Source organism: Gadus morhua, chromosome 3 (assembly GCF_902167405.1).
Source record: "Gadus morhua chromosome 3, gadMor3.0, whole genome shotgun sequence".
Lineage (NCBI taxonomy): Eukaryota > Metazoa > Chordata > Actinopteri > Gadiformes > Gadidae > Gadus > Gadus morhua.
Genome location: NC_044050.1, coordinates 17,314,918 through 17,342,777, shown reverse-complemented (window position 1 = coordinate 17,342,777; position 27,860 = coordinate 17,314,918). Strand labels below are relative to the sequence as shown.

General features: G+C 45.7%; 3 protein-coding genes across 3 annotated transcripts; all 3 read right to left on the bottom strand.

Moving 5' to 3' along the window:
* Window positions 1-695: 695 nt before the first annotated feature.
* On the bottom strand, window positions 696-7,863 carry LOC115540918 (ATP-binding cassette sub-family E member 1). Its single transcript, XM_030352585.1, has 18 exons — window positions 7,701-7,863; window positions 7,052-7,192; window positions 6,863-6,948; window positions 6,614-6,711; window positions 6,261-6,378; window positions 5,828-5,965; window positions 5,417-5,486; window positions 4,998-5,094; window positions 4,395-4,484; window positions 3,857-3,978; window positions 3,102-3,323; window positions 2,901-2,960; window positions 2,747-2,805; window positions 2,528-2,638; window positions 2,291-2,433; window positions 1,986-2,108; window positions 1,453-1,564; window positions 696-1,142 (listed from the first exon to the last, which is right to left on the bottom strand). Exons 2-18 carry the CDS (start codon window positions 7,152-7,154, stop codon window positions 1,095-1,097), a joined length of 1,800 nt encoding a protein of 599 aa, XP_030208445.1. The 5' UTR covers window positions 7,155-7,192; window positions 7,701-7,863; the 3' UTR covers window positions 696-1,094.
* Window positions 7,864-14,306: 6,443 nt separating this feature from the next.
* On the bottom strand, window positions 14,307-19,179 carry LOC115540925 (nephronectin-like). The gene is made up of 3 exons (XM_030352600.1): window positions 19,071-19,179; window positions 17,158-17,292; window positions 14,307-15,398 (listed from the first exon to the last, which is right to left on the bottom strand). Exons 1-3 carry the CDS (start codon window positions 19,126-19,128, stop codon window positions 15,148-15,150), a joined length of 444 nt encoding a protein of 147 aa, XP_030208460.1. The 5' UTR covers window positions 19,129-19,179; the 3' UTR covers window positions 14,307-15,147.
* Window positions 19,180-19,841: 662 nt separating this feature from the next.
* Window positions 19,842-21,820, bottom strand: LOC115540781 (epidermal growth factor-like protein 6). The gene is made up of 4 exons (XM_030352356.1): window positions 21,620-21,820; window positions 20,869-20,999; window positions 20,229-20,321; window positions 19,842-19,984 (listed from the first exon to the last, which is right to left on the bottom strand). Exons 1-4 carry the CDS (start codon window positions 21,691-21,693, stop codon window positions 19,842-19,844), a joined length of 441 nt encoding a protein of 146 aa, XP_030208216.1. The 5' UTR covers window positions 21,694-21,820.
* Window positions 21,821-27,860: the final 6,040 nt, after the last annotated feature.

Below are 27,860 nucleotides of genomic sequence, written 5' to 3'. Positions count from 1 at the left end.
GATACTCACGTTCTCAAGATAATACAAGAAAGAAAACCTTTAGGGCCACATAATCTTCAAGATTTACCGTTGTATTTGTTAGGATATATTAAGGTCGAAAAAGCCAGACCATAGAAGGTTTTAGGAGTTTGTAGATAAGTTTAACACTACAAACATGGCCTCTTTGCCAAAGCCAGGACAGACCAAAGGATTACCTGTACCTTGGTAAATTAGAACCTGTAGGAGTGGCTTACTTACTACAGCGCCCACTGTTTGTTTACCTTGTGTCTCTGTTGGAATAAACCACGGGTTGAACCTTTACCACGTCATACCTATCCCGAAAAGGAATGAATGGACCAAGGATCAAACACATTTTTCATCAATGTCTATGTAGCTTGCAGTTGGCTCTTAATTGTAATATTCAGGTGGGCGTGAGCATGTGTATGCTGGTCAAGCATTATACAATTAATGTGGGTTTTCAGAGGTCAGGGGCCGAGGTAGGCTACTGGCTCTGGTTAAGCCAGAGCTTCACTCGGTAGTCCCTGGGCGCCATCTAGTGGTCTTCATTGCACAAAGGATAAGACTTGCTTGAATTCAACATCTCAGTTTATTAAATGATGGATATTGTGATAAGCCAATGAAGAGAAAATGATATGGTATAATAAGGTGAAATAAAATGAAATCTCACTCTAACCTATTTTAAAATAAAACAACCATTGACAGGAAATACATGTTTTTAATAGTTAGTCTTTAAAAGTACATGGAATAGCTTTTTTTTTCTGTCGATAAAAATACTCGAATGATTCCTGAAAGCTTGTTTGGATGTGTGCAAATGGATGCTGCTCATCCCATACCACTGCATTGGCGAGGCATCTCAAAACAAGGGCTCCCATTCCGTTCCTCAGCGACCTCCACCATGTTCTGCTGGAGAACCACATCCACCGACTCCTCCAGCGATGACAGCGACCCAATGTACCTGTAGAGGAGAGCCCCTGAGGAGCATGATTCCTGGGTCTTCCCTCCACTGAAGATGATGCGACTGGGGGACAGCGGAGGAATATGCTTTCTCTCTCGCTCCAACCCCTCTCAATCCCCCTAATGGGGGGAGCGAGTGATTAATCATCCAAGAAGAAGTAGTTGCCACTCTTCTTCTGTTCCACATCCTGAGGGGGGGAGAAAGGGAGGGAGGGAGGGACAGAAGTTTGATCAGACACGGATCAATTATAATAATAACCGTATTATAATTTTCCAAGCACTACAACATTTGACTGAGTGTCCCCGATTTAATCATACCCTAGGAGGTACGCCGATTGTTAACAGTATGCTAACTAGTTAGCCTCGCAGCACATTTCCGATTGGGTTGGGGACTTTTGTGCAAAATAACCTGAGGAATAGCACTCAATCCATCCCCGGCTTTGCCATCACTTCAGTATCTTGTTGAACAAGTAGAAAGGATATATTTTATAAGCTTACCTTGATGGAATTCATCTTGTTGATCCTGGGTCGGAAGTTATTGGGGTCTCTCCTGAACGTGATTTCCAGTTGCGAAAGGAACTTGTTCATACCTGCCAGTAAGGTCTGTGGCCTGAAGCGGGAGAAGGGGGAGAAGACGGGGAGACATGGTCGGCGTGTTCTACTCAAATTTCCCTGGTTTAGTAAAACCTTAATGTCACATGATTCTGTGAAGCATCTATACAATACTACAATGACATTACATCTATACCAGTATACATCATTACCCAATGTTGTTTTTGGCATGTAATGATCGCATTTACAAAAAGAAACAAAAAGAAAAGATTGAAAGCGTTATTAGTGTATTCTACCAGCTACGTTAGGAACCTTGTATACATCTTTAAAAACGCTAAATCATTTTCAACAGAATCCCACGCTGCCAGTTGAACTTATACCACGATAAAACCCAAATCCTTTAGTCATTCATATGAAGCCTATGGGGGGGATGCAGCAGATGGGGGGGGGGGGGGGGGGGGCACTCAGCAGGGTCTTACGTGTTGGCGGCGCAGTCCTTGGAGGGAATACCATCGAACACGATGACGCGGTCCGCCAGGTAGGTGGCCATGATGAAGTCGTGCTCCACCACGAATGCCGTCTTCTTAGCATGGAGGATGAATCTGCCATAGGAGAATACCAACAATTATTAAAGCAGTTTATTCCGGAAAAAGACCAATCAAAAATCATCAGATAAAAACAAATCGAAAATCATCAGTTTGAAAAGGGCCCAAATCGTAAAGTGTCCAATCAACAAGCAGGAGCATCCAATCGGAAGCTGTGGCGGTGGGCATTTGATCCGTACCGTTTAATAACCCTGGCAGCGATGAGACGCTGTTCTGAGTCCAGGTAGGCAGAGGGTTCGTCGATCAGGTAAACGTCAGCGGGCTTCCCCAGACAGAGGGCCAGTGCGACCCTCTGCAACTCTCCTCCAGAGAGGTTCTGGACCTACAGCCAACATGAATCCCACCAACCATTAGACCACGAAGGAAGACCATGCCACCGACGCGTAATCATGTTAGACTCTTCAGGAGAGACTCACGGCCTGGTCGATGATGCTGTCCATCTGCAAGGGCTTCATCACGTCGGTGACGAACTGAGGGTGTGTGTAGGCGTCCCGGATCTTGTCGTGAAGCAGAGCCCTCACACTCCCCTGCGGGAACAAATGAGTAGGGATGTTACGAATTGATGTTTCGTATGTGTGAGGAACTTGAACACAACTTGAAGAAAGAGAGGACAAAACGGTGTGGAGATGACCTACTTTAAATTTGGGGCTGATCTTCTGTGGTTTGTAGCTGACGTTCAAGACGGGCACATCACCTGTTCAAGAGAAACTAAACGTTAATAAAAAAAAAAAAAAAGGACAAAAACTCAGAGACTAACATCTATATCAGGACAGTAAACTGTTCATTTACCTCCTTCGTCCGGCTTCAGTCGCCCTGCAAGCATTCTGATGAATGTCGTTTTACCCGTCCCTGAAGAGAGAGCAACATAATATCCAAATTATCATTACATTCGGAATCACAGCAACCAGGGATCGACAGGGCAATGAAGGAAGGGAAAGTGGAACGCCGGTCCCTTTGGATCGACGTGTGAGCTGAACGACCACTCCTTACCGTTCTCCCCCAGCATGACCATGATCTCGGAGTCAGTGAACTCCCCCTCCACAATGCGCAGGCTGAAGTCCCCCAGGGCCTTCTTCATGTTGGGGTACTGGTAGCGGCACATCTTCTTCACCTCCTCCTCACTGGCCGTCTCCGCCACCTTGAAGACCAGCGAGGTCTCCCTGAAGCGCAGGTTCTCCGTGGGCACGTAACCGTCCAGGAAGATGTTGATACCTGGAGGGCACGGGCACACACACACACACACACACACACACACACACACACACACACACACACACACACACACACACACACACACACACACACACACACACACACACACACACACACACACACACACACACACACACACACTTCCAGTGAAATACAAACTCAGGTTTAAACTGATATGGTATAACCGGTATAGCCTGTTATATTGGAGTTTCTAAATATAGTTGTGATTGGCTGAAAATTATGTGGTTTGAGCCAAAAAGTGACTGTGCATGAGTACAAAATCGATATAATGATTACGTATGCCTCTGAAATCACTAAGAATAATCTCATAGTACAGTCCGGTCAATGTCTTGTCTAGTGCTGAATGAAATCTTGAATCTATTGTAAAACGCTTAGTTCAAAGCAAAAACTAAATTGTGACCATTTTATTTTTACTAGTCAAAGGACAAAATCAATAGGGCCAGCTAATGGAGTGCCTTCATTGACTTAACATTGAATTCACGGTTGCCAGTTATTGATCAGGTGTGACGTACCTTCCCTGACGCTGAAGGGCATGGTGACCACTCCGTACGCGCTGGGCACCCCATACAGGCAGCAGATGAAGTCAGACAGGTAGTCCAACACACTCAGGTCATGCTCCACCACAATGATGTATCTATGGGACACCAATGGAAAATATCTAAATTTCTTATTTCTGCGATATTCACATACATATCAATATTCTTAAGAATTAAAATGACCAACTCTACCCGTATTCCTGATGCTTTATTCATGTTTTCTCTGACTTGTAATAACATTTTCACCGTGACTTTTGTGATACCATTTCGACGTATCTATGTCAATAGAGTTTAGGGTACTTGATTTAAGAGTTTAAGGGTATTTGGATGCAAGCTAGAATATCAGGACCCATCGTTGCGTTCTCCATGGTAGTTAGTGAAGTATTTGTAGGGTTAGTTAGCTCTTCATGCAAGTAGTCTTGGTAAGTGTTAGCATAGTCTTCCAGTTATTCATGTGAGCAGCCTTAGTTAGTGCTAGTATAGAAATCCAGTTCTTCATGTGAGCTGGACTGACCTGTCCGGCCTGATGAGGGATCGGATGGTGATGGCAGCTTTTAAGCGCTGCTTCACATCCAGGTAGCTGGAGGGCTCGTCAAACATGAAGCTGAGGAGGAGGCAGAGAGACGTCGGTCAGAACAGATAAACAAAGAGGGTGAGCATGACAACGGTTTGGAACTCAATTGAATAACTGTAAAAAATGGTAGTGTAGAGTGTGTGAGAGACCGAAAGCTGCATTGCGTTTCGATGCATTTCTGATATAGATGTGTTTAGTTTAGTTAATTGGTTTAGGTGACAGGGATCATGTACAGAACAGGTTGTATCCCAGACTTAGCTGAATAGCTAATTTGCATTGGTGGTCCCTGGGCAGGGAGTTCAAAAGGACAATAAAAACAAATACTAAACATTACAGACAATATCAAAACAAAACATCATCTACAACATTACAGAGTAAAAATCTTAAAAAATACATATAACATTTGGTGTTCTATATAAAATCCATTTTAGCATGATTGATTTTATTTTAGCCATGTGTGCGAGACTTATCAATGTGCATTCCAGGTCTGTGGCTTTATGAGCCGTTCACTGTGGACAGATCCAGGCATGCGTTGGGTCTTACATGTCGGCCCTCTGGATGCAGACCACAGCGATGGCGAAGCGCTGCAGTTCCCCTCCAGAGAGATCCTCCACGTTCCTCTCCCTGAGGTGGGTCAGATCTGAAACCAATGGAAGGGAACAACATTGGTTCACAGGTGGTTTCGACAGCCATCCAAAAGGTTCTGGCTTCCATCTCAAGACGCAGGACGCCTAACTGCTCATTCATTGTATGCTACATTTATCTTAAGTAACTGTGCATAAACATGTCTGCTCAATTTCTAAAATACTAAATTGTAATTACCGTAGTTACACATACTTTATCTGATAGTTATGTATATTTTTCTATTTTTGATTGCCTTGTTGTACTTTTGTGTATTATATTACAACAGTCCAGGGAAATTGTGACAGACAGCAAAGGAACGGGAAGTAATATTAATGTACCGAGCTGAGCACACACTGTGGTCTCGGTTTTGGAGTCATCTTTTCTGCTCAGGATCTCTCCCACGCTGCCCTGGGGAGCAAACGTACTGTTATTTGGGAATTTCTTATATTAACCCACACAAAACAGATCCATACACCAGGGATGCATTGATTGGCCAATACTGATAGCAAAAAGCTACTATAGGCTGGTACTAAAAAAAAAACCTTTTATTTTTTTAATGTCATAAACATTCAACACCATCCATCTTCTTGCACTTAGAGATATCTCCCATTTTGATTGCAATATCCCAAACATAAATAATGCCTTCAATGAAGAAAGCTCAGCGAATGCAACCAAAACAAAAAAAAGGGCCTCCGTTTTTGGAGACCCAAGGTCATAAACCATTGGTTGTTGGATGGACGTGAGCTGACCTGGACGGTCCTGGGGATCTGGTCGACGTACTGCGGCTTGACAATAGCCTTGAGGTCGTCCTCCAGGATCTTGGTGAAGTAGTTTTGGAGCTCAGAACCACGGAAATATGTGAGGATCTCCTGCCAGTCGGGGGGATCCTGGTAGGACATGGAGCAAATGTATGGGATTATTATGAGTACATTTTAACAGAGCGAGACACTTTAGTAGTATGTGTAGGCTACTTGGCGACATGAAACCCCTTAGATTCTGGAAAATTTACTTCAGATAAGAAATAACCTTAATTTAACTGCCACGTCGGGGCAAAAACAATTATTTTGCATTTTCATCCTGTGTTTATAAATGAATGATTAATGAAAGTAACAGTTTGGTTTATGACTTTAACCCCAGCAGCTGCTCTTGTAAACATAACAGTGATATACCATGTTCACTTACATCAAACTTCCCCAGGTTGGGTTTCTGTTTCCCAGCCAGAATTTTCAACGCTGTGGATTTCCCAATTCCATTGGTGCCGACCAGACCCAGAACCTCACCGGGTCGAGGAATCGGTAATCTGGATTACCAGAGAACAGTCAATCACTGCAGTCTGCATCAAGGAATTACTTCCTGCATTGGTGGCAGGATAGTCTAGTAGTGGTTAGGTATTTCCTCTTAAGACTCAAACTTAGTTTGATCATTGCCAATCCATTCAGATACTAATGCTAGGCATCATACTATAGGATGATATATGATACCTAGGTTTAGTATGATATGCTGAATGAACTAGTAGGAAATAGTGATGAACTCACCGATGCAACTTGAAAGCGTTGGCACAATATCTGTGAGTGGTTTCCTTCTCAAGGTTGCTCGGCAAGTTGATAATGGACAGACTGCCAAATGGACATTTCTGGGAACAGAACAGATAATCAAGTTAAAATTGTTTGGCAATAGGTTTTTAGGAACTGTAACGCATAAATAGAAAGACTTGCCAGCCACCATTAAAGAACAGAAAAGAGGTTTCATCATCAACAGGTAACTTGGTCAAAAAGAACACTTGCCTTGATACATATTCCGCAACCAATACAAAGCGATTCTGAGATCCAGACAATCTTGCTTTGGTTTGTCACCTCTATGCACAGTTTACCTGGAGCGCACAAAAAGTAAACATGAATCAAGGTTATCATCTGATAAATTAAAAACATTAACATCTGAATAAGTTATCATCGAAGAGAGGTGGGAAATCGTACCCATGCGAACCACTGGACAGCTCTTCTTGCACTCCTGACGGCATTTCTTTGGCTTGCACTTGTCATGGTTGACAATGGCAATTCTAGTATTTTTCTCCGACATCCTGGATCACAACTCCTCCTGCAATGGAGGCGGACAACCTGAAAGGGCAAATTATGCTTGGTCTTAATTGATGGGTTGCATCGGTCCGACAGGTTGTATACAGCTCAATATCATCCCATGTTAATATCACCATACAAGGAATGGCTTCAAACCAAATATTAACATCAACACAAACAAGTGTCCTGAAAGGATAATGGAATAGTGGAATAAAGGCAAGGAAAGGGAACAGTCAGCTGTTATTCCTAACGTTACCCACCTAGCAGCCTGTATGACTCGTTTAGTCAAATAAAAACACGTTAAACTGTACGCGTTCTTTAACCACATAATCAAATTTACAACGACCGCTTACGATTATTTAGTTACAGTGGTGAGCTCCATGCTCCGTCCGAATTAGATCTAGATAATGAGCATGTATGTATAGCTAGGCTAGCTACGATGCTAACTAATAACTGTGAGGCTAGGAGACAACTCACAAAACCACACTCACTACCAGCACCCTAAAACCAATCGGTTAAAGAAAAAAAGAAATCAATGAAACCGACTCACCGACGATCCCCCACTTAATTCGTGTGGTCCTGGGATGTGTGTTATAGATTAATGTTCAGAGCAACTTCACAGTTATATTTTTGTGCTTTCCTAAGCAACGTGCTCACTACTGGGAGCGGACGCCGGGAGGAAATATGGCGCGCCGGTACGTCACAAGCAGACGCGCCCTCAGTAGTGACGCTCAATGCACAGGACAGGCCGGCCGCGTCCAGTCCATGGTCCAGTCACAACTCCATGGGGGTAAATGAGGTTAACTTAAAGAAGTTACTCAGTTACAAGAGGGATGTCATGTCTCACAAAACCCTATTTATGAACACAATAATTGCCAATAATTGTATAACACCTAATATGTATTGCAATTGAGGGTATAAAGCATTATGTAACACATATGGAGTGAATGATGGCTATCTAACGTTAACCCCTTGCCTCAGTAATATCAGTATATATAGAAGGTGTATGTTAATGCATATTTATAACATCAGCATGATCTGAATGTTTGTTTGATAACATATTTTCAGTCCTTTTTGTTTGAGGATGAAGGTATTTTAAAACATAGGCAACGCCTGCTTCTATTGGAAAGGACTATAGTTGGTGTTCACTGTGTCTAAAGAATGATTGGTCATGTTTAAACCGTAGTCAGCAATTTTTATAGTTTCGCACAATGCCCTGAGCTCGACAATAAACGGAGGCCATGCTGCGTACCCCATGCTCCCAGCGACCATTGTGTGTCCATGACAACACGACTATTCTTGTTACCCTTGTCATGTGTGTTCAACACAACACAACTCGGTGTGAACTGCCCTTTGACGCTCCCGTATGACCAATCAGGGGACGTATGGGAACTTTGTACGTAAATCAAAGACCTCCGTAGTCAAAAAGACGACAGAATAACCAGAAATATTTACAGTTTAACGGTTGCAATACATTATCTTATCTTATACCATGGTGTTACCGTTATTCAGTTTACTGTTGGACCAGCCTGCGTATACAAATTATGTCCGCTAGAGGTCAGCGCTGCCCTACAGAAGCAAGGTAAAACGAGTAGGCAAGTCTCGCACAGTGCGTGTATGATTTTCCATTTGTCAGCTCAGTGCTTCCAAACTTGACACTGACGCATTCAGATGGGAAACCAGACCCTTTGAATCCAACAAGAAGAAAAAAACCATCACGTACAATTATTTACATTTCTGTGCCAAATAGCTACAAGGCATTTGAGAAAATGTATGATCCGAAGTAGCCTGCCAATAATACATAGCCTACACCTAACACTTCGGACAGTGTTGATTTCTTTGGTGCCAAAATAGACAGAGTAAAGCCGTATGTAAAATAATATCTAAACCGATGGTACCAACAGCATCTCGGGGAGGCTATGTAGGGTAGTTGTGCGGTCAGGATGAGGTTGTCGGTTACTCCTCAAATTTTTGTTGAAGTGGAAATTGAGGTTGGGTTTGGCAAACGGCAGAATGTTTAAATACTGTTCATTCGCCCTTCTGAGAAAGGACAGAGGCCATCAGCTTTTTACCGGCAAACAGAACGAATGACAAAATCATAAGAAATAATAGTTAGCATGCATCATGGGAAAAAATGTGTACTATTTGACTTGATATGATTTCCAACCCAACTGATATATTGTCAAAACAACCATTATTCTTCGTCATTTTTTATTAAAGAGTGTGTTAGGGTCAAACTGGGGAGACCAGGGATAAACAGCTTATACAGTGTGGGGCCTTTGCTTCTGACACAATTTATCCCTCTTCCCAAGATAAAAGAAAATAATAGAAAAACATTAAAATAAAATATATCATAATAATATGTAAACTAAAGAAAACAGCAGGGCAATAAACATGTGACGTATACAACATATTCAGATCGACAAAAAAAAATCCCTACAATATTGATACAAATATACATAACCACAAAGTACTATGCTCTGTTGTGTTTCCCTGAGTCTCCGGCCCCTGTGAGCTCACTGGCCCTGGCCGGGGCCCCGGCTGGACTCCTCAGACTCTGGGTGATCCCTCTGGGGCCAACCTGCCAAGCAGCCCGCCTGGCCAAGTCCCCTCTCATACATTCCACAACACAGCGGGCCCCTGCCAAGCTGCTCAGTGTGTGTGTGTGTGTGTGTGTGTGTGTGTGTGTGTGTGTTTGTGTGTGTGTGTGTGTGTGTGTGTGTGTGTGTGTGTGTGTGTGTGTGTGTGTGTGTGTGTGTGTGTGTGTGTGTGTGTGTGTGTGATTGTGTGTGTGCGTGTGTGTGTGTGTGTGTGTGTGTGTGTGTGTGTGTGTCTGTTTCTGTGTGTCCATGTGTGCGCCCACGTGTGTGAGTGTGTGTGTGTGTGTGTGTGTGTGTGTGTGTGTGTGTGTGTGTGTGTGTGTGTGTGTGTGTGTGTGTGTGTGTGTGTGTGTGCATGTGTGTGCCACCCAATGCTTCCTCAGCTGCCCCTAGACACCTGAACTGGCAGCAGAGTGGAGGAGAGGGGGAGGGGGGGAGGTACCTGGAAAAGAGCAGGGAGAGAGAACGAAAGAGAGGGAGGAAGAATGAGGGAGAGAGAGGAGGAGAGGGAGCGAGGGAGGGAGAGAACGAGGCAGGGCGAGGGCATGTTAAATAGTCAGGAAGCAGCCGTTGCAGCTGTTGTGGCCTTCTCCACAACGCTCCCACTGTTTCAACTTCCAATACAGCGCTAATTAAAACTGCACCCATCCCTCTTCTTGCCAGACCCTTCCTGACACACAAACACAGAGCCACACGCACACACACACACACGCACGCACGCATACATGCATGCGTGCACACACACACTACACACTACACACACACACGCACACACCCCAATCCAGTGAGACGACATGAGATGCACATGTTCACACACACCCATCGAGCCAACCACACCCCCGCTCTCTACCCAATTCAATCCTGGGAGCTCTCCTGCAATCAAAAAGCCCTGAAGAGCTGCCCTCAATGGCACATTCACATGGAGGTACGACCCATCCTTTTTGTGAGGCTAATTTACTGCTCTTGGCCTTTCCCCCCATTCAATTTAATCTTTGTGTAATTGATGCCTTCACGGTAGGCTTACCGCCTGCTTACTGCCTGCTTGCTGCCTGTATCTTCTCCTATTGGCCTTGTTCACCTAGCGGCCATCTTGGTTGTTAGTAATCTCAAACTAGGCGGGGAAACTGAATTCCAGCTAGTGTTAAAACCAAGACTTTTGTGTTTGTGCTGCATCGGATACTCCAGGCGGGGTATCAGATCACTTAAACAAATTAAATAAACAACAATTAACAATCATTACTATTTATTTATTTGGCAGACATGACTTTTCGAATACATGTATCATATATATTAGAATACGCGAATGAGCGAAAAAGAAAATACAGATACGCATCTTACTCAAAGATGTTTACAAGTACACTGCTATTGGGGTTTAACCAGAACCTTGTGGGTGGGAGAAGACACCTGCACTTATCTTTATTTACATATCTTATCTTATGACAGTATCTCAGAGACTGGTAGGGACTAATTGGATCCAGATAAAAAGGCACAGCCAAATGTTAATCAATGAAACCGGAAGTGATGTGCGTCAACACACATTATGCACATTGAAAGCTCCAACCACCTCCAGCACACCATGATGTAGACAGCCTCAACGGAGTCCAAAAACCTGGGGGTCAAACAATGGAGGTCACATTCTGAGGTCAGCCTAAGACAACTGTTCTTGTTGTCGAAGAACAGTATTGTTGAAGAACAGTATTTCTGTTCTTCAACAACTCTGTGTTGTTGAAGAACAGAAATACGAGGTACTCTCTCCCTCTCCATCTTCCCTCTCTCTGCCTTCTTTTCCTCTATCTCTCTCCCTCTCTCTCTGCATCTCTCTCTTTCTCCCACTCTGGCTCTGCAATCTTTTTCTCTCCTTCTCCATCTCTCTTTCTCGCTCCCTTTCCCTCTGTACCTCTGTATCTCTCTCTCCCTCTCTCCCACGCTGGCTCTACCATCCCTCTCTCTCTTCTTCTACATCTCTCTTTCTCTTGATGCCCCCCCCCCCCCCTCTCTCTCTCTCTCTCTCTCTCTCCTTCTGCATTTCTCTCCCTCACTCTCCCATTCTCGACCGGTAATTGCCGTTACAAAAGAATAACGAGGTGTGTTGCCCCAACTCTCCTCTCTTCACCTTCTCCAGAATGGGGGGGGGGGGCATTCCGATAAAGATTAGCAGGAAAATCTTTCCTGCTCCGTGGAGGGTAATCCCCTGGATGCGGAGCCCTCCCGGTGCACCTATTAGAAATGATTTAGGTATCACAGACCCTGCCCGGGTCAAGTTAGGCCCCTCATGATATAATGTGGTCGTAGTAGGCTCCATGTTATATATTTCCCACTGTGGACCGCTGTGGAAGAGACTGGAGCACAGGAAAAAAATAAAGGGGCGAGTATAAAAGTGTTAAAGGCATCTTGTGGATTAGAAAAAATGATGAGGGTTATTGGTGAGGTACAGTTTAGTACAGTGAAGCGTTAGCGATGGTGTGTGTGTACGTGTGTGTGCGTGTGTGTGTGTGTGTGAGCTCAGGCTTTCATTCAGATATCAACATTATGACGTACTGTAGTATTGACACATCGATTCCCATCCATCCAACCATTCGTTCCGATATTGTAACTGAGGACCCACTCCCCCCCACCCCCTCCACCACCCCACCCCCCCCCCCCCCCCCCCCCCCCCCCCCCTCTGCATCTCCTCAATCAGGTTCTCGGAAATACCGGACCACCACATCGCCCTCACCCACCGACATTAGCGGCAGGGACAAAGAAGTCTTCTCTAATGGAGCCCAGGGTTTAAGAGCCTGGCTTGTTTCAGGGCGAAGCAGGATGGACGCTGAGGGTGCTACGAGGGTTCTCTGCGGTGGTTTTACAGCGCAGCGGCAGCGGCGTTCCTCCTCAGCAACGTGGGTGGCAGGCCTGTAACCAGCGTCTATGCCCCCCTCCTATTGTTGTTGGCTCTATGCACTTGTCAGCATCATTGCGCCCTCGCTCTCTCTCTCAGAATAAACGTTGATATTGTTGCACATAATAGAAGGGGGAGCCGGAGGGAGGGGATGCTTTGACTCGGGGGAAATAGCTACCTTCTCTCTCTCTCTCTCTCTCTCTCTCTCTCTCTCTCTCTCTCTCTCTCTCTCTCTCTCTCTCTCTCTCTCTCTCTCTCTCTCTCTGCATCAGTGGTGGTGGTGGTGGTGTCACCGGTCGCAGATGTCCAAATTAGAACCTTGTTTTTGTAACATATATATATTGTTTGTGTATCAATTAATTATGTTATGATGGGGGGAATGCTTTTGCTTTGTTTTTCCACTTCCATATAAAATCGTATATATAATAGAAACCAAAGGGGACACAAAGGCAAGCAAAGGAGAAAAAAATGAGAAAATGTCCTCCTGTTCCTCCTCTCTCACCTCCTCAAGCCCCCTCTCCCATCCTCCCCTCCCGCCCTCCCTCCCTCCCCCCCCATCGCCACCTCCTTGCCCTCTTCCTCCTCCTCCTCCTCCTCTGCTCCGCTTTTTTTGTATCCTAAGCGCTTTGGCATTAAATCTTATTATTTTTTGGTAAATAAACCAGTTTCTGGTCAGAGTTACACACAACTTGGTGTGAGGTCCTTTCAGCAAAGGGGCCTGGAACGCTTTATCTAAGATGTTTTCTATTTGTGCTTTTGTAAGACACTTTTGACTGCTTTGAAAGAGAGAAACCAGGTTTTTCTCCCATTTCTGGGGGTGAGGTTAGGGATTTTTTTCCCTCCGCATTGTGGTGAGATTTATTCGAAGAGGCTGAATTTTTTTTCCTGATTTCCCCCTTTGTTCTCCGTAAGTAGTTCCAGGTCCCCCTTCTCACACACACCCACACCCACACACACACACACACACACACACACACACACACACACACACACACACACACACATACACAAATGCACACAAACGCACACACATACACACACACACACACACACACACACACTCCTGCATGTGTGAGTCTCTGCCGTTTAAGGATGCCTGTGTCTATGTGAAAGCAAGTTTGTGTGTGTGTGTGCGTGCTCGCAGTGCATGGGTGTGTGTGTGTGTGGAAGGCAGGGTGGGGGTCTGGTGTGACACCTGCTGTTGGGATGAATAGGGTCAGTGGCAGGACCCTGTAGCGGGCAGCAGCTGCCTCTTCTCACTGCAGACCCAAGACACTCTCTCTCTCTCTCTCTCTCTCTCTCTCTCTCTCTCTCTCTCTCTCTCTCTCTCTCCTCTCTCTGTCTCTCTCTCTCTCTCTCTCTCTCTCTCTCTCTCTCTCTCTCTCTCTCTCTCTCTCTCTCTGTCTCTCTGTCTCTCTCTCAGGGCTCAGTAAAAGCCTGCACTAATCACACACTGCCCCCTATCATTGTATCCCTCTATTACACTTAATCAAAAAACGCACACACACCCACGCACCCACACACATTTGAGCATAAGGCGCTTAGAACTCAGTAGATAACCTGTTTTATTTACTTGAAAAGAGATCCATAAGACACCTATGTATTTTATTATTATATTTTAAACAAATAAAATACACCCCACCACCCCACCCCACCCAAACCCAGCCGCTGCAGGAGGAAAGTTCCGGGCAGCTGCTGACAAGAGAGATTTTTTGGCGGAAATTTGGTTGGCCTGACCTGTCTGTGCTCTCTTGCTGTGTGGTAGCGAGGTCTGCGTGTGCGACTTCTCAAGTCTGAAAACATTTCCTTTGGATAACAGAGGGGAAGAGGGAGAGAGAGAACCCAGTAAAAGGAGAGGGTACAAAAACATCTGTTTAACCATTTCCATACTTGCCTTATTGTCTCGTTTGAAGGATTTGCAGAAGATAAAAAAAACAACACAAAACATGGGGCCGGACTGCGGCGGTAGAGCTTTTCTTTGGTCCACCTTAATCTCAAGAGCATCCCTGCAAATATCCTGTTTCGTCGCGTAACCTTGTGGATACATAGCAGCAGTGATTTACAGACAGGATTGACACGCAGACACATACGCAGACAAAACCATGCGTTGCCACTTAAAGAAAAAAAATACCCCCCCCCCCAACAAAAGCACAAAGTACAAGCAGTCTGGTTTAAGTGTATCGAGGGGGCTGAGAAGGTTACTGTGACTGACAGCTGTCAATCCCGAGCTCCCAGACGGCATTCCTGAGCTCTTTATTGTTGACTGACTCGAGAACATCCGACCAGCCAAAAAATGACCTTCCGGTTATGTGGCAAATTCCTTTACAACTACTCCAGTTATCCCATTAGTCTGGGTTCAAAACAACACAGTACAGGCATGTCTCCTCTGCGTCAGCCGCACCAATCATGTCCACCTCTTTCCTCTTCGTCTTCTTCCTCCAAACGTCCCTTACTCTGCCGCTGATCTGATTTCCTGAGCGTGAAACATGTGTTGCGTCCGACTGTTGTCGTTGTGTCTGTCAGCCGACGGGCCCCGACGGAGACCCCAGCAGGGGCCTGGTTCTCTTGCGGAGCTTGTACCTGTAGTACTGCGCGGCGTGAGACGCGTGCCGCGGTGGCGGCGGCGGCGGCGGCGAGGCCTTCCTGAGCCGGCAGGTGCGTCCGTCGCCGGCGTAGTCCTCGCCACAGCGGCAGGTGTAGGAGCCGTCCGTGTTGAGGCAGCGGGCGTGGCGGCTACACCCGTGGGACCCGGTAACACACTCGTCCTTATCTGGAAGCAGGAGAGGGAGAGGTAGAGGAGGAGAGAGAGCGAGCGTAAGTTTAAAGAGAATCTGTGGCGAGGGCATTGTGTAATAACCGTTGTCCGGACAGGAAAGCGAATCAAAAGAGAGACGTTTTCCTGTAACATTATAGAGCCTTAGTTGAGTACTTTCCGACGGTATCCATTTTTTTTACTGTTTTCTTTCAGTCTTATTTGTGTCTCATTTAACTTTTTGCGTGCTTTGGCAACGTTCATTATTTTCCTAGCCAATGAAGCCCTTTCAACTGAGAATAACATGTGGCATTGTAGCGCAGGTAAGAACCCAACCCGGGTCTCCCGAAGCCACATGGTTAGCTAACTAGCCGCCCAGCTGCCCATAACAGTTGTGTTTGGTAACGAATGCATATGGAGCACGTCGACATGGATTGTAGCGTAACAGGAATTGCATGTGTGTGTGTGTGTATATGCCCATGGCGTGCTTGAATATATTTTACTTGGTCATAGGAGATTACAAGTGAGAGAAGGAGAGAGGGAGGGACAGAGAGGGATAGAGAAAAAAGAGAGAGAGAGAGAGAGAGAGAGAGAGAGAGAGAGAGAGAGAGAGAGAGAGAGAGGAATGATACTCAGAAATAAACCGTGTCAAAAGGGAACAGGGAGATGATGTTGCAACGCTCATCAAAATGGATGTAAACATAAACAGCTCCTGGGGCCCACAGCTGAGTGGGGGAGCAGCGAGAGCTCCCTTCAAATAAACACAGACTCTTAAATTCCCTGTTGCCAGGGCATATCTTCACATGGTCCCCCAGCCCTGCCAATTAAGGCAGATGAGGCGAGCATGGAGGAGGGGGAGGAGAAGTGGGAGGGTGGGGAGGTGTGTTTGGGGGGGGGGGGGGCGGGGGGTAGGGATGAAGGGAGGGGGGTGCAGGGATCCACTGTAGCGACGACAGTGGCTGGTGCAAAACAGAGTGCATTGTGGTGCTGTCCTGAGAACACGAACGCTCACACAATCTCTTACAGTCAGACACACGCACGCACGCACACACACACACACACACACACACAAAGAAAAGTGCACACATATACACATGCTAACAAATATACAACATGCGTACCACACCACATACTGTTATATGTGCTTGGTATAACCACCTGTTGTTTTCTAAAGTTTTGCAAGAAATGTGTGATCCTTTGCTCAATAGTGCATCTAGAGCAGATAGCCCTAGCTATACAATACACAACAGAAAGAGAATGACTGGATTAGACTGATGGAGAAGGAGGGAGAGAGACTCAGAGTAAGACATGGAGGGAGAAAGAGACATGGTCAGAAGAAGAGAAACATAGAGGGAAAGAAAGAGAGAGTGAGAGAGAGAGAGAGAGAGAGAGAGAGAGAGAGAGAGAGAGAGAGAGAGAGAGAGAGAGAGAGAGAGAGAGAGAGAGAGAGAGAGAGAGAGAGAGAGAGAGAGAGAGAGAGAGAGAGAGAAAGAAAGAGAGAGAGAGAGAGAGAAAGAGAGATATAGAGAAGGAGGGAGAGACAGAGACATAGAGGGAGAGAGAGAGAGACATAGAGGGAGAGTGAGAGAGATACATACAGGGAGAAAGAGAGAGAGACATAGAGGGAGAGTGAGAGACAAAGAGAGAGGGAGAGAGAGAGACATAGACGAAGAGGGAGAGAGAGATACAGAAGGAGAGGGAGAGAGAGATACAGAGGGAGCGAGAGACATACAGGGAGAGAGATAAAGAGAGAGTATTGGGTTCGAGTTGTTCTGACCTCGACACAAAACTGCACCCTGGAGTGTTCCCATGACGAAGCCGTCTTGGCACATGCACACGTAGCTGCCGAAGGTGTTCCTGCAGACCCTACGAGGTGTGCACAGGTCAGCCTGTGACGCGCACTCATCTATATCTGCAGTTACACAAACAAACAGGAACATTTCAACTCCAAGAGAACATCTTGATAAATGCACACACACACACACACACACACACACACACACACACACACACACACACACACACACACACACACACACACACACACACACACACGCACACACACACACAACCACACACACACACACACACACACACACACACACACACACACACACACAGAGGCAGTCTCTCATGTTAACAGCAGGTGATGAAAAGTTTTTTTTTGGTGCTCAGAACAATCATTATGTTAAAAAAAGAACACAAGAACGTGGGAGATAAACAGGGGACAAATGAGTACCTTTACTTTGAAAGTACCCCCTTTAAGCAGTGCAACTTTGAAATGCCTATTGATGTTCACCAACAAAGAAAGACAAAAACACTTGACACGGTTAACCCCTGTAACTGATCTCCGTCATCCCGGACACGTCTGTATGTTTTAGCATATTGGCTGTCAAAATTCCCTGATGATTAGTATACACACAAAAGGTCCAAATCATAGAAGACACAGTCGAAAATAACAGCAACATGAGCAAACAGTTGGCTACAACTGCTTAATGGCTAATACTTTAAATCCCTTACCAGCTTCAATTATAGTGTTTGTAAATTGATCACATTGTATTTGTCATTTGGGAGCAGCAGCATTGGAATGTAACTAAATAGATTGGTAGTGATGTAGTTTTGGTCCTTGTTAAGTAAATAATCCTAAATTAATTGGTCATTATGGGAAGACATTATTGTGTTTGATCAGTATAGTAAATGTCGCCACCAGCTTCCACTATGATTCATGCTACGCTACAACGTTTCTCTTTCTGGGATGTTTAAATGTCACAATTAGTTTATTTTATAGGCCAAATACATTAACAGAATACAGTACAGCTGAGTAGTATAGTAAAGTACTGCACAGTAAATTATTGTAGTACAGGCTTAAATTAGCAGCATACTCTAACAGTATACAGTAAAAAATGTGCGGTATGCTATACTAGTACTTTGCTACTACTGGGAGGGTGTCTGAGGTAGTTTCCCACAGTCGTGGGTGGGGGTGAGTAGAGGATGGGTTGTGGACCAGTATCATTAGGAACCTTAATGCCAGAGCTTTAGCCACGCAGCGCTATTGTGTTGACCCAGGCCGTAAAGAGCAGCTTCCCTGGGTCACTGAGGAGAGGCGGGTGTGTGTGCATGTGTGTGCGTGTGGTTGTGTGTGTTTCTGCACACTGAGGTAATTAAAGGCCTCAGTTTGCTCAGGAGACAGACCTGGTGGCAGAGGCGCCAACAGAGAGCACGCTACAGATGTTTGACCTCATGTCTGACTCGGTGTGAGTGTGTCATCTGCTACCTTCTCCTTGAAAAGATGCTGACCCTAACCCAAATAAATGGTGGATTTTTAATTCAGATTATACCCGGTAGGGGAAGCATTTGAGGTCAGCTACAATGAGCTAGAGTTAGTGAGCATGTGGCTATGATCCTTTGATTAATTGATAAGTTGATCTACGGATAATGTATTGATTCTAAGTCAGCAAAATCAACTATTGTTTTAATCGTTTATTACATAAAGATACCAAGTGTTTGCTTATAGCTTCGGAAGTTACAATTTTCACGGGTTTTCAGATTATAAAGGTTCTTGATAATTCACTACGAATTTAAGTGGCATCACTTTGTGTCGATCGGTAAGCAATCACCAGTTTGCAATTATTATTGAGGACAATTCACCGGCTAATTGATGAGTCGATGATAACCGATATGTCCCCCTACCTTCACAGGTCTTGTTGTTGGCGGCCAGACGGAGACCCGGGGGGCACATGCAGCTCATCAACCCCCCCGCCCCCCCTTGACAGCCAAACTGGCAGCGCAAGGATGGACATCCGGGCCCCTCTAGAGAGGAAACAGAGGGAGTGGTCAGGGGGAATGACCACAAACCACCTGTACGTCATGTGTCCTTGAAGAAGATACCCCTTTCACCCCCCACTACCCTCTTACGCACTTATTGTATGGTGTACATCCTGGCACTTAATCCACGCACTTATTGTTTGTTGTACATCCTTGAACTTAAAAATAGTACTTAGTGTAGCATCATATCTGAGCTAGCTTTTTTGTATACGATGGAAGGGGTTAACCTAACAATTGTTTGTGCTTGGCACTAACCTTACTATACTGACAAGCAATATATTTTTTCTCCATCTTCCGAAAAGATTTACTTATCGAAGTCTCTTTGGATAAAAGTGTCTGCTAAATGCCTTAAATGTACATGTAAGATGGTTTACTCCTACATGCTCAACTGCTACCTTAAAAAATACCATAATTTAACTATGGATAAAAGCATCTGCTAAATGAGGAAAAAGCACAGGAGCTGAAGCACCTAGTCAGGGTCCATCCACACCACTTACAGTAGCTCAGAGGTTGACCTCTGAAACACACTGTCCTGAAAGCATGGACCTATTGACATTTCCGTGGCACTGAAATCCAGATACATTGGTCCTTGAACCCCACTTTACAGTTCCCCCTAGTTATCAACAAGTGATCCCTTTACGTCTGCTCTGACTCACCTGTGCAGGTGTGTCCGTCTGGTCTGAGCGTGGAGCCGGGTTCACAGTAACAGCGGTAGCTCCCCTGTGTGTTCATGCAGCGATGGGAACACAAACGCTCAGGGAAACCACACTCGTTCACATCTGATGGGACACAGACACCAGAGGGGTCACCTGACATGTCATCAATAAGAAAGATAACATAGAATGTACTTCTCATACAACTACTATTGGCATATGTCTACGCACAGAATACGCGCAGTAGAAACACATAACTTAAATGTATATGTTACAGTTGTTGTGAACAACAACAGTTGTCCCTCATTGATCATCTATTTTGTGTCACAGCCAGAGACACTAGAAAGAGTATCTTGGATATCAACTCTACCTTGATCACACTGGGCTCCCCCATAGCCGCTGGAACATGTGCACGTGTCCGGGCGTGTGCACGTGCCATGGATGCAGGGCTTTCTGCACACAGCTGCACACGTGACAACACAAAATGGAAGGTTACAAACATGCTATGATCATTATACATTTTACGGAGGCTGACTGTGTGTGTGTGTGTGTGTGTGTGTGTGTGTGTGTGTGTGTGTGTGTGTGTGTGTGTGTGTGTGTGTGTGTGTGTGTGTGTGTGTGTGTGTGTGTGTGTGTGTGTGTGTGTGTGTGTGTGTGTGTGTTTATGCAGTTGCATAGGATTAAGGCTCATTGTGAAACCAATTTTTGGATTATCCAATGATGAATGGGAACTTGTGGAACCGCTTATTCCATTAGAGTCTATGCTGTGTTAGAATTTCCATTATGACACAGCAAGTTGTACTTCAAGTTCTACCTATCTGCTTCTCCTCAACAAATCCTAGTCACAGGTTAATGTCAAACGACGGCCAATCAATAAAACGTGGAATGTGTACATTTCCTGTCTGCTTCCCTTGGCTGAATTAGAGAAGGTACCAAGCTGATGACCTGTGACCCCCGGAGATCCCCATCGGGGAGATCCTGGTGTCAGATGGATCCACAGAGTTACTCACGCTGACAGGCACCGTTAACATTCCTCCATCCCAGGCAGCAGGATGTGTGTCGACCAGAGACACACACGCCGGGTCCGGGCTGCAGGGACAACCCTGTAGGCCCCAGCGCCTCCTCCGTTGACCTGTTAGTACTGGAGGGAGGTTATCACATCGTTACCTCTTGGTTATCAGATCATAGCTACGAGGATTCCGTGTTCTACTGTTTTTCGAAAAAAACAACAACAATTCGAAATAAAATTATATATTTGTCTTGTTATTTTTTTCATGTGATCTGATGACTTTAAACGGATTTTAGGTAAATCACAAATCCTATCGCTGAACTTCAGGTTATGCTAGGCCTATTGCAAAAGTAAATAGGCCTACAGCTTGAGACGGAATAGCTTTTACATAAAAAAATCCGTGGTAGTGGTTCTTTGATTTTCTTAAAGGGTAGATCGATTTCGAATGAATGCATAGCCTGTATCCTTCATACGTACACCCGATTTAGGAGTAAGCCTACAAGGCAAAGGTGGTAGAATACGACTCCAACAGCGTAGTGAAATGACCGTGTCGTAAAGTGACATTTAAACGAGGTGGGCGATTTTGTGTGAATATGTCCACAGTTTGCATACCAACCTCCATTTAATAATTCTGGTTTATGTATCCTGCAATACGGTAGCATATCAAATAGCTTATAATTCGATAATTTTTTTCTAGTAGCCTAATTCGTTCGTTTAATTGTTTTCGATTTTTTACAAGCTTTGGACCTTACCTGTCCTGGAGATGCGCAAGAGAAAATTTTATCAAGTGAAGAGTGACAATCAGCAACTGTTGGATCAATTCCATCCTTTCCCCCTTAGATTTGATTGTTCGTTTGAGTACACTACATTTCCCTGACGAAAAGAAAAGATAGTCCTGGGATGTCGTTCAGAACAAACTCGCAGGCCTTCGCTCACCGTGCCACCACAGCCTCAGGCTGATGTGTGGACAGGGATCACGTGACACAATAATTCTAGGTTGTGCAGAATAAAGGTGTGAGTGACAACTCACCTGGCGAAACCTGGCGGAAGCACAATGCAAACACTACGTTATATATACATACAGACAAACGATGCAGGCAGGAAGGCAGACACCACACATTTTTTCAGAAACAAATTATAAAAAAACAGAACTTCTTTTAGCACGAGTGTGTGTGATTGTCATGTGTTAAGTCCACACATGCCTCCACTTGAGATCCGAGATAAACCTGATGTTTACCCCCAAGGTCAACATTACCACGGGTTGTTTAGCGCCCCTGTTCTCAATCAACACTTCACTTAGTTTGACCTCAAAACAAGTCAAGACAATATCATCGATGCCTTCTTGGAAAGAGTTTTCCGAACCTTCTTGAGAGAATTAAGCATCCATGTCAGTAGATATGCCCAGGGCAGATCGGGACGAGGTAGAGAGAGATGTTCCTAACAATATAACAAGCATAAAACCCAATTAGGTCCATTTAAAGTAGCTTGTTGTGGTGAAGGGCTGGCTAGGAGATAACTGAGCTTCACTTTTTCAAAAGGATTTTTGCTCTTACACATGAGTAAGTTAGGAGGATGAGAACTATGAAAAACTTGTGCATGACCTGTGTTGAATTAGGACAAAGCCTCGGTCTTCCTATTCATCATTAAAAGTGAAATTCAATATCGTTCTATGTGTCATAAAATTGTGAACGCCACGAATGGAGTGAGTCTAAGAGAAGGGATAGAGTTCTGTTGCTGAAAAAGTGTGTGTGTGTGTGTGTGTGTGTGTGTGTGTGTGTGTGTGTGTGTGTGTGTGTGTGTGTGTGTGTGTGTGTGTGTGTGTGTGTGTGTGTGTGTGTGTGTGTGTGTGTGTGTGTGTGTCTCTCTCGCTCTCTCTCTCTCTCTCTCTCTCTCTCTCTCTCTCTCTCTCTCTCTCTCTCTCTCTCTCTCTCTCTCTCTCTCTCTCTCTCTCTCTCTGTCTCTCTCTGTCTCTCTCTCGTCTCTCTACCTGTCTCTCTCTCTCTCTCTCTCTCTCTCTCTCTCTCTCTCTCTCTCTCTCTCTCTCTCTCTCTCCCTCTCTCTCTCTCTCTCTCTCTCTCTCTCTCTCTCTCTCTCTCTCTCTCTCTCTCTCTCTCTCTCTCTCTCTGTCCAAGACATTTAAACATTTGTTAGTCCCAAAGAGCAAATCCTCATCCCAGAAGTTATTTATTTGACTTTCTGTTTACATAATACACAAAGAAACACAATTATAACATGCAACAATCCATTTTCAGTTCCAATTCCGGCTTTATTCACTAGATTTCCTTTTAGCTCACACACCCAAGAATGTCGAATAAATCCTTTTTTCACACGTCAAGTCAAACCTAGCCGCTACAGTGTTGTGACACAAAAATAGGCCGTCGGAAATGAATACAACCACAAACGTTGGTCGGGTATTTATTGAGCAACAAATCAAAAGAAGTACCTTGGAATGCCCGGCCATGACCCTTCACATGGCAGTGATTATGTGCACATGCTTTCTGGGGGTAGAGAGAGTCGGGTGGAGTGATCGGGGTTCATTGACAATCCTTTATATGAGATTGCTTTTGATGGTTCCACTATGACAAAGGAAGAGAGATTATGAAGCCACAGGAAAAATGTATGTATAAATGCACAAAGTTGGCCTTTACGGGGATTCAACCAGGAAGATATTGGGGTTTTCCGCCGGGAATGCGGAGGAAAGGGAACATGGCATGTCATGGAGACCTGTCCCTCATTAACTTTCCTCTTCTGCTTCTGCTGGAACCAGTGGAGTGTTCATAGTGGAGACCAGTGAAGTGTTCATAGTGGAGACCAGTGAAGTGTTCATAGTGGAGACCAGTGGATTGTTCATACTGGAGACCAGTGGAGTGTTTCTACCGAGACCAGTGAAGTGTTCATAGTGGAGACCAGTGGAGTGTTTCTACCGAGACCAGTGAAGTGTTCCTACTGGAGACCAGTGGAGTGTTTCTACTGAGACCAGTGGAGTGTTTCTACTGGAGACCAGGGGAGTGTTTCTACTGGAGACCAGTGGAGTGTTTCTACTGGAGACCAGTGGAGTGTTTCTACTGGAGACCAGTGGAGTGTTTCTACTGGAGACCAGTGGAGTGTTTCTACTGGAGACCAGTGGAGTGTTTCTACTGGAGACCAGTGGAGTGTTTCTACTGGAGACCAGTGGAGTGTTTCTACTGGAGAGACCAGTGGAGTGTTTCTACTGGAGAGACCAGTGGAGTGCTTCTATTGAGACCAGTGGAGTGCTTCTATTGAGACCAGTGGAGTGTTTCTACTGGAGACCAGTGGAGTGTTTCTACTGAGACCAGTGGAGTGTTTCTACTGGAGACCAGTGGAGTGTTTCTACTGAGACCAGTGGAGTGCTTCTATTGAGACCAGTGGAGTGTTTCTACTGGAGACCAGTGGAGTGTTTCTACTGGAGACCAGTGGAGTGTTTCTACTGGAGACCAGTGGAGTGTTTCTACTGGACCAGTGGAGTGTTCCTACTGGAGACCAGTCGAGTGTTTCTACTGAGACCAGTGGAGTGTTTCTACCGAGACCAGTGGAGTGTTCCTACTGGAGACCAGTGGAGTGTTTCTACTGAGACCAGTGGAGTGTTTCTACTGGAGACCAGTGGAGTGTTTCTACCGAGACCAGTGGAGTGTTTCTACTGGAGACCAGTGGAGTGTTTTCTACTGAGACCAGTGGAGTGTTTCTACTGAGACCAGTGGAGTGCTTCTATTGAGACCAGTGGAGTGTTTCTACTGAGACCAGTGGAGTGTTTCTACTGGAGACCAGTGGAGTGTTTCTACTGAGACCAGTGGAGTGTTTCTACTGAGACCAGTGGAGTGTTTCTACTGAGACCAGTGGAGTGTTTCTACTGGAGAGACCAGTGGAGTGTTTCTACTGAGACCAGTGGAGTGTTTCTACTGAGACCAGTGGAGTGTTTCTACTGGAGAGACCAGTGGAGTGTTTCTACTGGAGAGACCAGTGGAATCTTGCGGCTGGGGATCAGTGGAGTGATTGCATCAAATGAACCCAGTTGTGCATCAATGCTGTAGTTCTAAAAGTTGAGTGAGACAATAGCTGTGACCAGAATTTACATCTGGGATAAAAGTTACAATTCCCATCCATATTACATTTCAATCGATATTTGGTTGAAAGAAATGTAGGCCTGATGTTATCCTTCTAAACCGACTTTAAAACTGCGTAGTATGTGTTAGTACCTTGGTTAGTAAGTATTGAGTAAAAATTACCATTGAGAGGACACAGGAATCCATACGTTACCAATCCACTTCTATTGCTTGCTATATGGGAGATGTTTTTACCATCAAACCCGAGGATGATAGACATCCAGGAGGTCAGAGGTCAGAGCAGCCCTGCACGGGGAGTCGCCCAGGTGTGAGAGTTCAGAGGTCGGGGGTCAGTGACGAGGTCACCAGACCTCACGACACCTTCAATGGCCTGATGAGGGCAGCAGGGACACTGACAGAGGAGGAGGAGGAAGAGGAGGAGAATGTTTGGAGGAGAAGAAGGAGGAAGGGGAGCAGTAGGAGTAGAAGGACAAGGAGGGCACTATGACAGATACGAGGGGCGACAGGCAGAGGGAGCATCAGTCTTGTCTCTCACTCTGTGGCATTTCATCATCGCCTGTGGGCGGGGTAGGCCACGTTGACATACCCCACCCCCTTTCACAAAACCCCTTTATATTGGTGCTGCTCTCCCCCCTGTCATTTCCCATGCAGAAAAACAAAGGGGTCGCAATTCAGAGACACACAGGTGTGTTCGTGAATGTACACTCACACACAAACATACACAGACACACACAATCTAACATGGAATTATACAAATGGGAACGTCACCAAAAGATTCCTCCCTCCCTTTCTTCTGTTCTGGCTTTTTATTCTTGTGTGTATGCAAATGTACTATTTGTTTGTTTGTGTTCTATTCATCTCATCTCAGGCCCTCAGCCTTTCAGGCCTACTCATATTCTCCTTCCTCCTATCCTCACAAGCAGAATGCGTTTTGTATAATTACCTTCTTCGCACAACTGAAGGTACAGCATGTACTGGAAAGTGGCAGCGGTGCGATACACCACAGCCATTAGACACAGAGCTTTGGAAGGATTAGCAGGAAGAAAATCATCCACCACTACCACCACATCCACCACCATCGCCTCCACCAGCCCCAGCACCACTGGCAGCAGCAGCAGCAACACCTCCACCGCCACCACCACCAACACCACCACCATCACCACCACCTTCAACCCCAACCACACCACCACCAACACCACCACCACCATCACCACCACCACCACCACAACCTTCAACCCCAACATCACCACCTTCACCTCCACCACCGTCAAACCCAACACTACCACCTTCAACCCCATCACCACCACCTCCACCCCAAGCAACCCCACCTCAACCCACCACCTCCAACCCCAAAACCACCTCCAACCCCACCGCCAACACCACCATCTCCCACCCCTACCACAACCACCACCTCCACCACTATCAACACCACCATATCTACCCATAACCATCCTCCTCAACCTCCTACACCAAAACGACCCAGCTCCACATCCCCCCGCTCTACCCCCTACACCAACACCAACCGGCACCACCCCCACCACCCCCCTCCACCTCCACCATCACCACAGGCAGTCTCTGTACCAAACCCAGAATTAGGGCACTGGCACTGACAAGGCTGTGCAACCGGAGAACATCAAGCTTTGCAAAGGAGCCAGATCGCTCCCCTCATGAAGAGCGCTCCCCACATGTTTCCTGCTGGTTCACTGGCGAAGTGTAATATTTCACGTTGACGTTCTGTATTTTATTAAGTGGAAGGTCGTAATCTTTCCGTGACCTGCTGTCTCTGGAATGCTGCTGATCTGTTTACTATTGATTCAGGACAGTGTGTAATCGTGCCTCAACAGCAACTCTAATGTGCATGTGTGGCACTGAGTGTGTGTGTATGTGTTTGGAGAGGGATTTATGCGTGTGTGTGTGTGTGTGTGTGTGCGTGTGTGTGTGTGTGTGTGTGTGTGTGTGTGTGTGTGTGTGTGTGTGTGTGTGTGTGTGTGTGTGTGTGTGTGTGTGTGTGTGTGCGTGTCTGTGTGGGTGTGTGTGTGTGTGAAGGGGAGGGGGGATGTGTGTATGTGTGTGTGTGTGTGTGTGTGTGTGTGTGTGTGTGTGTGTGTGTGTGTGTGTGTGTGTGTGTGTGTGTGTGTGGTGTGTGTGTGTGTGTGTGTTTGTGCAAACATATGCTGCTATAAGGATTCACAGATTGCTCCAGAAAACGGTGGTCTTTCACAGTGGGCAACCCTCTCTCTTATAAATAGGCACTGCTAAAGATGTACCAATAAGGTTTGATTATTAATAACATATATCCTCAGGGGTTCCTTCATTTATTAAGGACTCAATGTATATTTGAACGCTGTTGTGCTTTTTGTTTTATCTTCGGCATTGTTTTCAAAGTAGATGGTAGTTCTTCAACCTTTTTGTTACGGTCCGCACGCACGCGCACCCACACGCACACACAGTCACACAAACGCACACGCACACACACAGGCACAAACGTGCAGAAAAACACACGCAAAAACACACACACACATACACACTCAGACGCTCACATGCACAAACACACACACGCACACTCACACGTACACACGCTCCCACCGACCGACCCACACACACATACACAGATGTGCACCAAAGCACACACGCACACACACACACACACAAACACATACCGACCCACACACATCGACACACACACACACATGCACATCCCCAAACGCATACCCATACAGCACATGCATGAGCGAGATCACACACACAGACACACACACACACACACACACACACACACACACACACACACACACACACACACACACACACACAGACGAACACACACCATCTAACAAACTCCCCACCATGCACGTACAAAGCGCCTGACCCCGGAGGGTCCAGCGCGAGCCCAGAGCGCGCCCAGAGCTCT